Below are 13,631 nucleotides of genomic sequence, written 5' to 3'. Positions count from 1 at the left end.
GTAACAATTTATATATATGTGAATTATACTTAAGTATAGAATACAAATTGTTTTGACTTGTACATGTGAATACGAAAAATGAAGGCTCCAAACAACTTGCGCACGGGAATTACTTCATACATGAGCTTTCTTTGATAGTGTCAGGATAGCTATAAATAAACAACGTTCTACGATAGTCCTTTTTTCTTTTGATGTATGTGTGAATGTAAATGTGGATTTAAGATCTATTAAAAATTCTCGTGTCACAGTTTTCGTTCCCGTACTCCTCCGAAACGGCTTGACCGATTCTCATGAAATTTTGTGAGCATATTCAGTAGGTCTGAGAATCGGCCAACATCTATTTTTCATAACCCCCCCCCCCCCATTTTTTAAATGCGCGCGGACGGAGTCGCGGGCGACAGCTAGTATTCTTCTAAACATTTCTTTTATAGATTAATTGATTTTGCTTTTTCTTCTTTTATATGTCATTTAGATTATTATAGGATTTTATAGAATGTTTTAAATGCGACCGCACTGGGAGACACGCGACCGCGAAGTTTTCAAGTAAACATTCGCCCTGAAGATGGGCCTCCGACGGGTTCGAAACTAGTCGGTGCCGACATCGGACGATCCGACAGAAGTAACCGCGACAGTAGCGCCTCACGCCAGATATGTTTATTCGACTATACTTATTCTTTCCTAATTTTTTTACCGTTGCGTTGTTTTTTGTCTGACATTTCTCGTTTATTTTAATGATCTTAGCTATCGTATAGATATAAATTCAATAATTATTACATCACACAAATGTGCACACAAGTAAATAACAATTTGTTTTTCTTAGTTGCGGTGGATAAACAACCACACCACTTATCAATTTGTCGCGAATATTCGCAAGTGATTAGCATCTGAAGCGTACAATCTTTAACTGAACGCTCTCGACTGTCGGTCGTGATGTGATGTCATTACATTCGTACAGTGGTATGCAAACTTCATGACGGCTTGCAATTTAACAGTAGGGTTTTACCGTCGTGACTAGTGTATTAACATATCCTTCTCATTAACTTTGAAAAGAATAAAGACGAAAATATGAATATACAAGTGTCTAAGACGTATCGAGACACTTGCGCGCTCTTTTCTCCGCCGGTACCACCGCAGAGGGCCGCCCACCTGGCACCTATGCGCTTTCATGTTACCCTGGTATATCGGATTGAGTAGTAATGATAAATTGAACTTTATTTGGTTTATGTAATGCAAAAAGTATGAGATATACGTGCACCCTATTCCCTAATTCATTGACGGTAATGCAAAGGTTAAAAAAAATCTTAAAAATCACTAAAATAACATCATCATCATTATGTCACATGCCGCCTGCCTAAGCGTAGGTCTACCTCAAAGATCGCCAGGATAATCGGTCTTCGGTATCCCTCAGTATACTCCCGCAGCCTTGACCATATCATCGTCAAAAATAATCAGTCTTTTACAAATTATTTAGCATGTTGATTATACGATTTGGGATAAAATATTATCGTATCAAATAAAATTGATAATTAATTTCCCAAAATAAAATATTCGAATCTATAAGAGTATAATAATCACGTAATTATCCTTATTTAAATATTTATATAAAAAACAGGTTTAGCCTTAACAAATATGAACAAGTTTAAATTACTAAGATGGTATGATAAACTAGAAACGAAAAAAAAAAATTACTAACGAGCATTAATAAGATTAAACTTTAATTATGTGTTTCTTTACGGTATTAAATGATATCACTGCCATGAGTTGTTTGTTTTTTTTTTTTACACTATGTTATTGTTTTTTTATAAAGGTTAAATCTTAGGCCATAAACTTATGTCGGTTGTCTATTGTATAAAATACTGAACTCGTTTGGAAGTAAAGTCATTTGTGATAAAACAAATATACTTTATTGTGCACTATCATGGAGTTACAAAAAAAAAAGTACATCAGGATTTTCACAAAATTTCAAATAAAATGAGAGGGGTGATAACATGTTTCATGCAAGTGTTTCAACAATGAAAACGCCCAGTAATAGTAATAGTTTATACGCAAAATGAATACATTTACATGGGGACTTGTATAAATATTACAATAGGTTGTTTATAAGTCTTGTGCCTGCCAGTCCCTCATTACTATACGAACAGACTATTGGACTTTTAAAATAGGCCATTATAATTCGAAGTACGTGCTTTATGTGTTTTTGAACGAAGCATTCGACGAAACATTGTAAAAACAAGTACGCAATAAACAGGAAAATTATTACAATAATTTTAATTGTATACTTCAAAAACAATCATTATAAATATTTGTACATTGACATTGACTCTATACCTTTGTAAATATACCTTGCTCATTACATTGGAGGTCTTTATTATTTAAAGAGATTCGTTATTCTGACACTTAGTGATTTGATAAGACGAACGTTTTATAAAGAATCAAAATGTTTGCTGTGTGTGATAACAGTGTAGAATTTGTTTTTAATGAAGCAATTTGTAGGCCAGTACTTTTTTTTACAATCATTGGTAGTTGTTGAAGGAAATATACGATATTTACATACATACATATTATAACCTCCTTTAAAGCATTCGTGGCAATAAGCTTTCATATGGTTATTATCTAAAATATCAACATTTTAAAATTTGACTTTATTTGTGAGATGTAAGTATAAATATACTAACACTCTCACGTACAGCGGCGATGTTCTCGGCCGATCTGGCGTTCCTTTGACGTAAAGGTGTTGGTTGTTTACCGAACCGGTCGTCTCAAATTTGGTCACCAATCGTTGGAGAGTAGACTTTGAAGGGCCACCGCGTCTGCCGTAAAATGGGCGCAATGCGCGCAACGTTTGCACTAACGAACACTCATTATGATAATAAAGTTTTATCATTTGCACATGCTGCTCAACCGTGTAACTTACCATGGTGATTTGGCATCAGTGACTGAATAAGAAAAAACAGATTTGACAGATGCCGCCAAAACAAAATGGCCGCCACAGATTATTAACATCGACCCGTCCTTGTTGAAAGACCCTTTAGCTGTCTACCGCGATTCCGTCCGTGGGGGATTAAAAAAAACTTTATTAGCAACCTAGGTCTTCTTCTAGACTATCATCTACATCTATGCCAAATTTCATCGAGATCCGTTGAGCTGTTTTGCGGTTACCTTCTAACATTCGCAGTTATAATATTAGTAAGATGTATATTTAAACATAATGCAAGGTTGGTGCCGTGTATGCTTCATAAATATTAAAAATTCAATGCTGAATTGTCGTGACAATAGGCCTTTAGCCATTACCAAATTATGCTTCAATAAGAAACGTAACATTGCGTGAGGTAAACAAATTTTGATGTAGTTACTCTGACCATGGGTTTCTAAGACATCATTTGTTATTTCTGTTTTTTCAAAGTAAATAATAGGGATGACGATATGTTTTATACAGAGATTTTAGTTTCGGAAACCAACGGTGAGTCGTTTATACCAACCAATGTATGAATTTATTTTTTTAAAAGCGAAGGTAAAACTATAAGATTTAAAGTTTCTTTCCCCCAGATTTATCATAAAGTTTGTGATGAATGTTCTATTAAATTTAAATATATTTATGATCATAAATGTAGAATCCAATTTTATTTCTTGCTTATATCTATTCTCTAAGTTTATTCTGATCAATTTTATATTGGCTTCATTTACATGCAAACAGGTCAATGACTTACGTTAGTTGTATATTTCTAGCTGATTTTGGTCTAAAAATTTTTAATCCGTTTCGTAGCAGAACACAGTTAAAGTATTTGTGGGAAATAATTCGTAATGTCCGTTCTGTAGCTAGTATTAAATTAAATATTTTTGTCTAGAATATACTAAGTATGTATTAGCTATTAAATAAGACACAATCGTTTGATTTGATAATGAGGTGGATAATGCAGTAAGTGGATACTCATCATGAGTGGACATTACGAAGAAAATTGGCCATACTTGACAAATGCATAGCCGTGCATGCCATATAGCATATACTCACAGACATTTAATTACATAGTTCTCTATAAAAGTCGATAGTAAATTATTTATATATTACTAGCTGTCGCCCGCGACTCCGTCCGCGCGCAGTTAAATAATGGGGGGGGGTATGAAAAATAGATGTTGGCCGATTCTCAGACCTATGAATATGCTCACAAAATTTCATGAGAATCGATCAAGCCGTTTCGGAGGAGTATGGCAACGAAAACTGTGACACGAGAATTTTATATATTAGATTAGGACAGTATTCATTATTACACATAGACACCTTTGACTGGATGCAAATTTTTAAATTCTTAAAGTATTTCCCACTAGCATAATTGTGTAAATCTATTGTGAAAGCGCACCATTTTTTTGTAATAAATAAAACGACAGTAATTTCTATCGCTTTGAGATAATTCCAAACAATCAATGCGCTATTACTGACGTCATCAAGTAACAGCTACACAAATCACGCTACCGTATCGTAATTGTTGGTGAAACTTAGGTTGGCCATTAATTTATAAAACATAGGACTTTATTACGATTAGAGACTTGCCGAGTCATTGCTAGAATGTGTATTATCTTCATGAATATACTAGCTGTCGCCCGTAATTCTGTCCGCGCGGCATTAAGAAAACTTTATAAGTAGCCTATGTTTTCTTCCAGATTATGTTTTACAATCATACCAAATTTAATCAAGTTCCGTTGAGCCGTTCTGGAGATACCTTCAAACAAAAATCCATCCATCTATCCATCTATCTAAACATTCGCATCTATTTCTATATATATAAAAGAAAGTCGTGTTAGTTACACTATTTATAACTCAAGAACGGCTGAATCGATTTGACTGAAAATTGTAGCTTAGAACCAGGAAACGGACATAGGATAATTTTTACCCCGTTTTCTATTTTTTATTCCGCGCGGACGGAGTCGCGGGTAAAAGCTAGTTTATAATATTAGTAAGATGTTACTTGTGTACTTCTTAGTTATTGTCTAGATAAAATTATTGAGTTCGTCTTATTATACAACAGAGAAATTAACATTCAGGTCATACATAACAAAATAAGCCTATTTTCCTCTTGGATCCCAGCCAATAATGGAACTGGTTGCTTCTATGGAAAAAGTCAAAAAATAGAATTGCCTTAATACACGAGGAAAATTACGGTTAATTTTCTATATGTAGGTAATGTTGTAGTCATAAGTTAGTTTATTAAAGTTATTTAATATCGGACTGTCCGTAATTATGCTACACACATATGCACTCTATCGTTACCTAATCATGTAGATTATTTGCAGAGTACCATCTTTATGGTCGTCGTGTCGTATTTGCGTGAATTATGGAAATTTTATACAACGCCATGGAAATGGCGATCCTTAAATTTGCAAAAAAAAACATGATATAAGATTATTTTCAAATTTTTTTTTTTTTGCTTAACTTTGTTCAAATGCAAAGTACAGAAAAAATACTGACTCTTTCATACTTATTAAACTTGTTTTACACATCATTATTTTTAGTCACCACATCTTTTTAATTTCATTTTAATCTAATATATAAAATTCTCGTGTCACAGTTTTCGTTCCCGTACTCCTCCGAAACGGCTTGACCGATTCTCATGAAATTTTGTGAGCATATTCAGTAGGTCTGAGAATCGGCCAACATCTATTTTTCATTTTTTTTTTAACTGCGCGCGTACGGAGTCGCGGGCGACAGCTAGTATAATATATTAAAGTATAAGTTAATATAATATAAATAAAAAATTCGTTTTATTGGGTGCCTTATTAAACTGTTATTTTCATCACAAAGTACCAGGCGATCATAACATTGGAGCGGTTTTAGCAAAGCATACTAATGCGAATATATGTTCCTATACTTCACACACCTTTGAATGTACAAGTTTTCGCTTGCCTTTTACGTGGACCGGTTCATTCGCATTCGCACGCCTGTCGCCTGCTAACCGGTATCAACAATACTTCTCTATGTTCATGTTGTCCTGGTACTTTGTCTGTAAAAAGGATTCGAAAAGGAGCGAAGAATCGAATAATAAAAAAATGTTTTTGAAACATCATGAAGATTAAAATGCGACAAAAAAGATGACAGATAAAGTAGTGAAAAGAATTACAAAAATAAAATTAAAGTGGTCTAATATGGGCAGGCTAGACCTACTCCAAGATCTGGTTGATTTTAGTGTCACTTTGACTTATGCTTGAAGTATAAAAAAGTATGTCACTCTTGTATCAACGTTATGGTGTTGGGTTAGTATATGAGCTTCTTTAGAACATGTACATGAATAAACTTGAATCAAAACAAATGTTTTATTTGTGAATTCTTAATTCCGTTAAACGACAATATTTTTTTCGTTTTTCTCGCACTTTCGAAGCGTTCGCTAATTATACAGCGTCGTTCTAAATCAGTACGTAGCGCCGTGACACTGGCCGTAAAATAGCTATTTCCGAGATCGACTCGCGACTCGTTTTTTTTTTTCCTCAAGACCGCGTTTCTTTCTTTAGACAAATGTCAAGTGCACACATCTCCGTAATGTAAGTCTATTTCTGATCATGATATACATAAATATTGGAATGAAATATTTATTGCGATCGCAAAACTGATAAATGTTTGAGTTTACAAAGATGTACTAAGCCCGATATGATTTTGTAACAAATGCTATTACAATTGAGGGGCGAGGAAAAAGATCGACAAGAAAAGGAAATTTATGCAAAAAAGAAAATAGAAAGTCTGGAAATACAGTTTAACCTGAATAAGCAAGAGTCCAAGAGAGTCCTTACAGAGTTTCTCTGTAATCCTAATTTCTCGCTTATTGAGGTCGTCCATCGAAACAATGACTCTCGCTTATAGAGCTTATCCATGATCGGCTGTACTTCAAAAATTGTTAACAAAATATTTAAACTGCCATTTCTTACTTTTGAATATTCTGGTAATTATGTCTAATTAATAAGAACAAAATATAAATACCTCACTGTGATTAAGGTCAGACTGTAAATAACTGTGGGTTTTTGAGGCCAAAATCTCCGGTTAAAACATATTGCTATCTCTGTTTTTTCGTAAATATATGACAGCGATGACGATATGTTTTTATACAGAAATTTTTGTCTCAGAAATCCACGGTAAATAATTCTAATCTTACTAATATTATAAATGCGAATGTTTAGATGGATGGATGTTTGTTTGAAGGTATCTCCGAAACGTGTTAACGGATCTTGATGATATTTGGCGCTGATGTAGAACAGTCTGGAAGAACACATATTTTTTTTTTAATTTTGCGCGGACGTAGTCGCGGACTACAGCTAGTTTAAAATAAATTTAAGCAAGTTGAATAAGTATCACATCAATGCAAATGAATGAATATATTTTCTTTTTTAATTTTTAATTTCCATATCATTATTACATTGTCTATGTAAATATTAATTAAAAATTAATAATAGACAATTTATTAATTACTCAAACGTAAACAATAATTTGCAAGAGTCAAGGTGAACGAGACATTGGCAATCATATAACTTAGTATATAGTCACCTCGCAAAATATATTATGTAAAAAATACATATTCATATGTGGATTATATTAAATAAATGCAGTTGTCATTTAATGATATACTAGCAACTTAATCAAGCTTTGCTCCGCTAAAAAGAGCAATGAATTATAACTTAGGTTACTTTTTAGTTGACTAATTTGTCAATTTTTAACATATATTTCTGGTACTAAGAAATGGTTCTCGTAAACTAATTATAAACGGCTTAACTCACGATAAGTTAATCCAGTATCGGTACCAACTAGTTTCTTAATTGGAGAAAATATTTCAAGAAAGTAGTCGGTGCTGATACTAGACATACTAAACGTGATAAAATCTATACCTATATAAATCTATACACATATAAAATTGGTGTGTCTGTATGCAATATCGAAATAAAAAAATAATATTTCGTATACGTGAATCAATAACGTATTTACTTTATCTATAACGAAAAATTATTTTTTTTAATTTTTGTGTGTTTGTACGTCTGTCTGTCAGTGCGCAAGGCGCGTTTGTGCTTAGTAATCTCCGGAACGGCTCTGTCGATTTTGTTTTGACAGGATTTTCACTGAAAACTATTTGCTTTTATTTTAAACTAGCTTTTACCCGCGACTCCGTCCGCGCGGAATAAAAAAAATGCACACAAGATAAAAAAAAGTTCCTATGTCCGTCTCATAGTTCTAGGCTACCTCCCCATCAATTTTCAGCTAAATCAGTTCGACCGATCTTGAGTTATAAATAGTGTAACTAACACGACTTTCTTTTACATATATAGATTCTGGATAAAGTCGCGGGCGACCTCTAGTGTATAATATTTTTAGTTAAATTACACTATCTTGCTATAAATCATGTCTATTATCCTTATTCTGACTTTACATTAAACTTGAATTTCCAATCTGTTATAATACAGCAGAGCCTTTAGTCATGTTCTTAATATTTCAGAATGATGTATAGCTACTTCTTTATTCCGCGAGATTGCTTCCAGAATATGCAATAACTTTATTTGACGAGGCGAATAAACTAAGAGATGTTATTTCTTTGACTCTGTTTCCAAAAATACTGAATATTTTTTATAATTTAGAAGTTAATAAATAATATACTGTTAGGACATCTTATCTTATCTTAGGACATCAGATATATCTTTCAATACAAACACAAATCTGATTTAGGGTTTTTTATATCATAAGGTGGCAAACGAGTAAACGGCTACCTAAATACGCCTAAAGCGATCGCTGCCCATAGACATCATAGTGGGTAGAGAACGTGGACTAAAATTAGGCCTCCGACACGCACACTCGGGCGGAATCGCGGAATTACTTCCACTTCATTCCTTTGTTCTTTGTGTTCGCCAACAAATATTGTTGTTGCGGGATCAACCACTGTTATAGGTAGGTAGGTTAAGGTCTTTTAAGAAGCGAGCTTGCCGTCTCCTTATAGACCGGCAACGCATCTGAAGTTCCTCTAGTGTTGCGGATGTCCATGGGCGTCGTTGATCACCTCGGTGTTCCAGCCGCTTGTTAACCCCTTCTCTCATATAAAAAATATACTTTAGCATTTTTAAAGGGTCGTTTGACCGGTTCGGTCGTCTTTTGTTGAATAATCGATTGAATTATATTAAAAATTGTACGCACGTAATCAAAGTTCTAGGCCAATACTTGACCTTCGCTCTTGTGACACTTTAGTATATTTTATGCCAAGAATTAATTAAATTGTGACGTTCAAGTTCTCGTTCGTATAGTAAACGTGACAATGTAGGCAAATGTAGATTAATTTTAAATTTCTAGAATTTGATTTTTTGTCTAAAGACCGCTCGCTATATTCTGAGTTTTAAATTATTTACTAAGGGAGGCCCTTAGTGTAGATTCAGTATGCAAAATGTACACTAAATAGTTGTGCTCTCACAGCAGCAATTTATCTGGCCCGACGAGAGGCTTTGGTACTTTTAGAAAATATACCTAAATATAAAACAACACATGAGACATGACAAGATGACTTTTAATTTTTGGCCACATGGCCAGACAAACTACTCGCTAGACCTCAACGTTAAACTGAATAATATAGTAATAGTAAAATGCTAAAGTTCCTTTATTAAAACAATTATTTGACTCATATTTTTAGTTCCATTTTTGTATTATTAAATAACTAGCTGTCGCCGGCGACTCTGTACGCGCGGAATTAAAAAAAAAACTTATTTAGTAGCCTATGTGTTCTTCCAGACTGTGATCTACATCTATCCAAATTTCATCGAGATTTATGCAGCCATTCTGGAGATACTTTGTAGCAAACATCAAAACATTCGCATTTATAATATTTAGTAAGATAAATAAAAGTTATAACTATATTATAACTTTCATGCTTATACAGTGAACATTTGTTGATTTTATTACAGTAAAATTTAATTACATTTTATACGGTATTTGCAGACGGTTGTTAGTTTTTAATTAAAGGAGTAGTTTGCGCCCCCTTTGAAAAGTTGAGGGTGCAAACTACACCTTTAATTTATCATCTATTTCTTTTAAATGAAACTTTACCGAGTTGATGAGAAATAAACTCGATTCAGTCCTATATAGAGATGAAAATTATATTGCTCTTCGGTCTTAAGTTTGATTAGATATAATTTCATTTAAAGGTTCGTATTTGAAATATATAGTACTGTATATCTATGTCTTTTTCTCGAAGAAAATGTCTAAGATGACATGTTTTTATAAGGTTTCTGACTAGAAATCAGATTCCCTTTGGGAGCGTGGGTTCGTATCCTACTGGCTGCGCCATGTCAACAAGGGAACACGTAATAAAACCAAGACCTTCAGATCCAGACTGATTTATTTTCACTTTACTTATAACTACCCTAAGTATACATTTATATATACCGACATTTTCAGCTTTAACCTACGGTAACTTACAATTAAACCGTATGAAAGTTATGGAAAGTTTTAACCGGTTTCGTTTTGAAAGAATTGTTTCATTTGTTTTGTAATAAAATAATATCTGAACAAACAATCAAACTCATATAATGTAAGTTTTTGAATGTTAGTTTTATCACTTTTTTAAGACTGTAATTTTAGTTGAAAGTTCACATAAATTTAAAGACAATAAACAGCTATATTTTGTCTTATCTGACGTAGTTTTATTTCCATTTTGGAAACATACAAATCTACTTAACACAATCTATTAGAATGAAAGGCAATAAAAGTTACATTACAAGGGAATGTCTTAATAATTTAATACTTAATAATTTAAAGAGAAAGTTATGTTATTATTTAGGCGTGTAAAATTTCTAAATATAATCTTGTAATAGAAAAACATTTGACGATATTTGGGATTGCATTTTTCCTATTGTCTGAGAAAATAATTCCAGTTCTTTTTTGTTTCAGTGTATGAAAGCGTACGTGGAGTTTGAGGTGTGTAATGGTGCGTACGAGGTGTCGTGCCCAGACGCATCCTGCCGCGTGGGGGCAGCGCTCTTCATCGACGAGATCTCCGCCCTCCTCGACTACTCCTTGGTCCAGAAACATCTCAGGTTCCGACTCAACCATGGTTAGTTAGCTAAATACACTATTATATTAATATATATTTATTTTCTACGTTAATCATACCGTTTCATCAACATTAAATGGGCTCCCTTGGTCATCATCATTAACTCGCCCTTATCCCTACGAAGGGTCGGCACAGTATGTATGTACTATATCTCTACTCTTCTATATATTTCTACCAGCCGTCATATCTGAATTCACTCCCTTACACAGTCCATCCATACATTCGTTGGTCTTCTTCTACCTTTGTAGCCATCTATATTCAATCTCATTACTTTTTTAAATGTGCTCCATTGGTCATTTAACGTGGTATACCAAGTTTGTTTTACAACATTCCATTAAAAATTTAATTTAAAATACTAGTGTAAATAAATCATCACTGTTTCTTTAAGTTGCAACAATATGCATGTTGCAAGCATTTAGTTTTGTTTTCCTTTGAAATTATACATTTGCTTACAAAAATAAACAAACTCATAAAAGCGAATACATAAAATGGAAACCACAAAGGAACGATTCCCTCTCGCAACGGCGAACAATTGCGACTTGAAACAGTTGCAATTGAGCAGTTCACACGCCGCGCTATTGCAAACATGTGCCAACTTCAAATAACAAATATTTTGCACTATTTAAAAAAAATGTTTATCTTAGAACAATGGACAGTCTTACTGTGTTTTTCCAACATAATACCTGTGTAGAAACATATTATTGGTTCTGTTATTTCAAAGAGAATGCCAGGCAAAATATTCTTGTACATACATTCGGCAGTTGATACTAACTGTAAGGCTCACCTGTGGTAAACCTAGAGAGTACGTCAAATGATGCAACTATTTTAAACAATATTTGTTGTTTTATTTACAGTAACAGTGTGTAACAGTGGTAGACGTCAACAACATGAATTGGCCGGCTTGGTCGGTGAAATACCACGACCACACAGAAGTCAAGTGAAAGCAATGCCGCGTTTCGTCTGATAAGTGTGGCACCGAAGGCCTAATTTTAGTCCTCTTTCCCTTCCCACCCTATTATAAGGAAAAGATGGGAAGGGAATGTGGATTTGACAGAGAAGGCGATGCATAGGAATGGGAAATTTTCTCATTGTGTGCGCATCTGCAGTTGCCTATGGGCAGCGGTTGCTTCGCTACTTCGTCGAATTTAGGTGGCCGCTCGCTCGTTTGCCATCTTATGATGTAAAAAAAGTACAATTTATTTTTTAATTTTTTAGGTGCTCTTATTTTTCATCGTTAAGGAATTCCCATCATCTGACTTTTAGTATTTCAGAAAATAACTGATAGGAATTTCCGAAGTGGATTAGCAATTAAAGATTCGTCATAAAGTTCAGTCTCATAATTTAAAAGATATTTTCAACTCGGAATATTTTTTTACTTAATTAAAATATCAATTTTTGCGATTGAAATTCCGTATCTGTTTTTATACGAACTGTATTTTTTCTTTGAACTGTTTGTTTATTTTTAATCAATTACGTTCGAGCTCACGTTTGTGGGATTTCCTTCGTTCAGTTTAGATAAGGTTACAGAAGCCTTTGCATGTTGTAGAAGAAAATTCAATACTCCATGTTAATTGGTCTTATATCTGTAGGTATGGTATTTAATCATACCGGGCAGGCCTGCGGAACATCGGCGAGGGCGTGCGGCAACACGTTAAAAGGCAGTGGACTTCGGTCGGAGTATGGCGGCCTTCAAGGCCGCGCTTCATGGCTAGGGGACCTCACCCTGCATTACAAAGGCGGTTTCCGGTGTCCGACAACACCGGTCACAATGGACAATGGCAAGCTCTAAAAAGATATTACCCCAGGAGGGTACCGCTGGTTACACCAGCGGAGAATCCCTCCCAGAGGTCACTCTGACCTCTGGCCGGCCCTCGTATTCTGGGGGGGCCAAAGACTGCCAACCAATGACCTCGGCGCTAACAATGGACAATGATGCAAGTGATATGGATTCGACGGCTGGAAGAGTAGGGGATGACAGGGAGAGCGACTTGGAGCTAGTCTCAATGTCGGAAACCTCTGACTCGGACAGCACACTGGAGGGCTTCCCTGACGGAAGGAAGGCGAGCACGAGCACGGCGCGGAAGAAAAACAGCAGTTCCGCGGCCCCTAAAATTGCTCTCAAGTCCCCAATTGGGACAGAGAGCAAGGGGAAGAAGAGGGCGCTAAAAGAAGCGGAAGTAGCGGGCCCGGTCATAAAAGTGTCGACAGCGACAAGAGGCCGTACCAGACGACCGGGGGCCCAAAGCAGTTTTCTGCAAGAGGCGAAAGCCTATTTAGCGGAGGGGGAGGAGAGTGGAGCAGTTGACTCGGACCTCCCCTACCGGCCTCCATGCCTGCCCAGGGACTTGTCGGAGCCCAGGGCTGCGCAACCGGAGGCTGCCACCATAGAGGCACTGGCTGCGAAAGCCCTCCTGAATGTTTCCGCAATTCAGGGGGAGGTTAAGAAGAGCGGAAACATAAAGGGAACAGTGCGAGGCCAGATTAACAGGGCCACCCAACAGGTGATTGAAGCGGTGGAGGAGCTGCGAGCGATCACCCCCGAGGAGGAGCAACGCCGGCTCCGCGCGGAGAATG

General features: G+C 35.4%; 1 protein-coding gene across 1 annotated transcript in view; it reads left to right on the top strand.

Annotated features, from left to right (window-relative positions):
• Nucleotides 1-13,631, top strand: part of LOC106710435 — a 92,740-nt gene that overhangs the window by 56,400 nt on the left and 22,709 nt on the right. The window contains exon 6 of the mRNA XM_045680319.1: nucleotides 10,895-11,057. Within this exon, the coding sequence (XP_045536275.1) occupies nucleotides 10,895-11,057 (163 nt within the window). The remainder of the gene's footprint in view (nucleotides 1-10,894; nucleotides 11,058-13,631) is intronic.

This window comes from Papilio machaon, chromosome 12 (genome assembly GCF_912999745.1).
Source record: "Papilio machaon chromosome 12, ilPapMach1.1, whole genome shotgun sequence".
Taxonomy (NCBI): domain Eukaryota; kingdom Metazoa; phylum Arthropoda; class Insecta; order Lepidoptera; family Papilionidae; genus Papilio; species Papilio machaon.
Note: the sequence above shows the minus strand (reverse complement) of the source record. Positions and strands in the feature narration are given on the sequence as shown.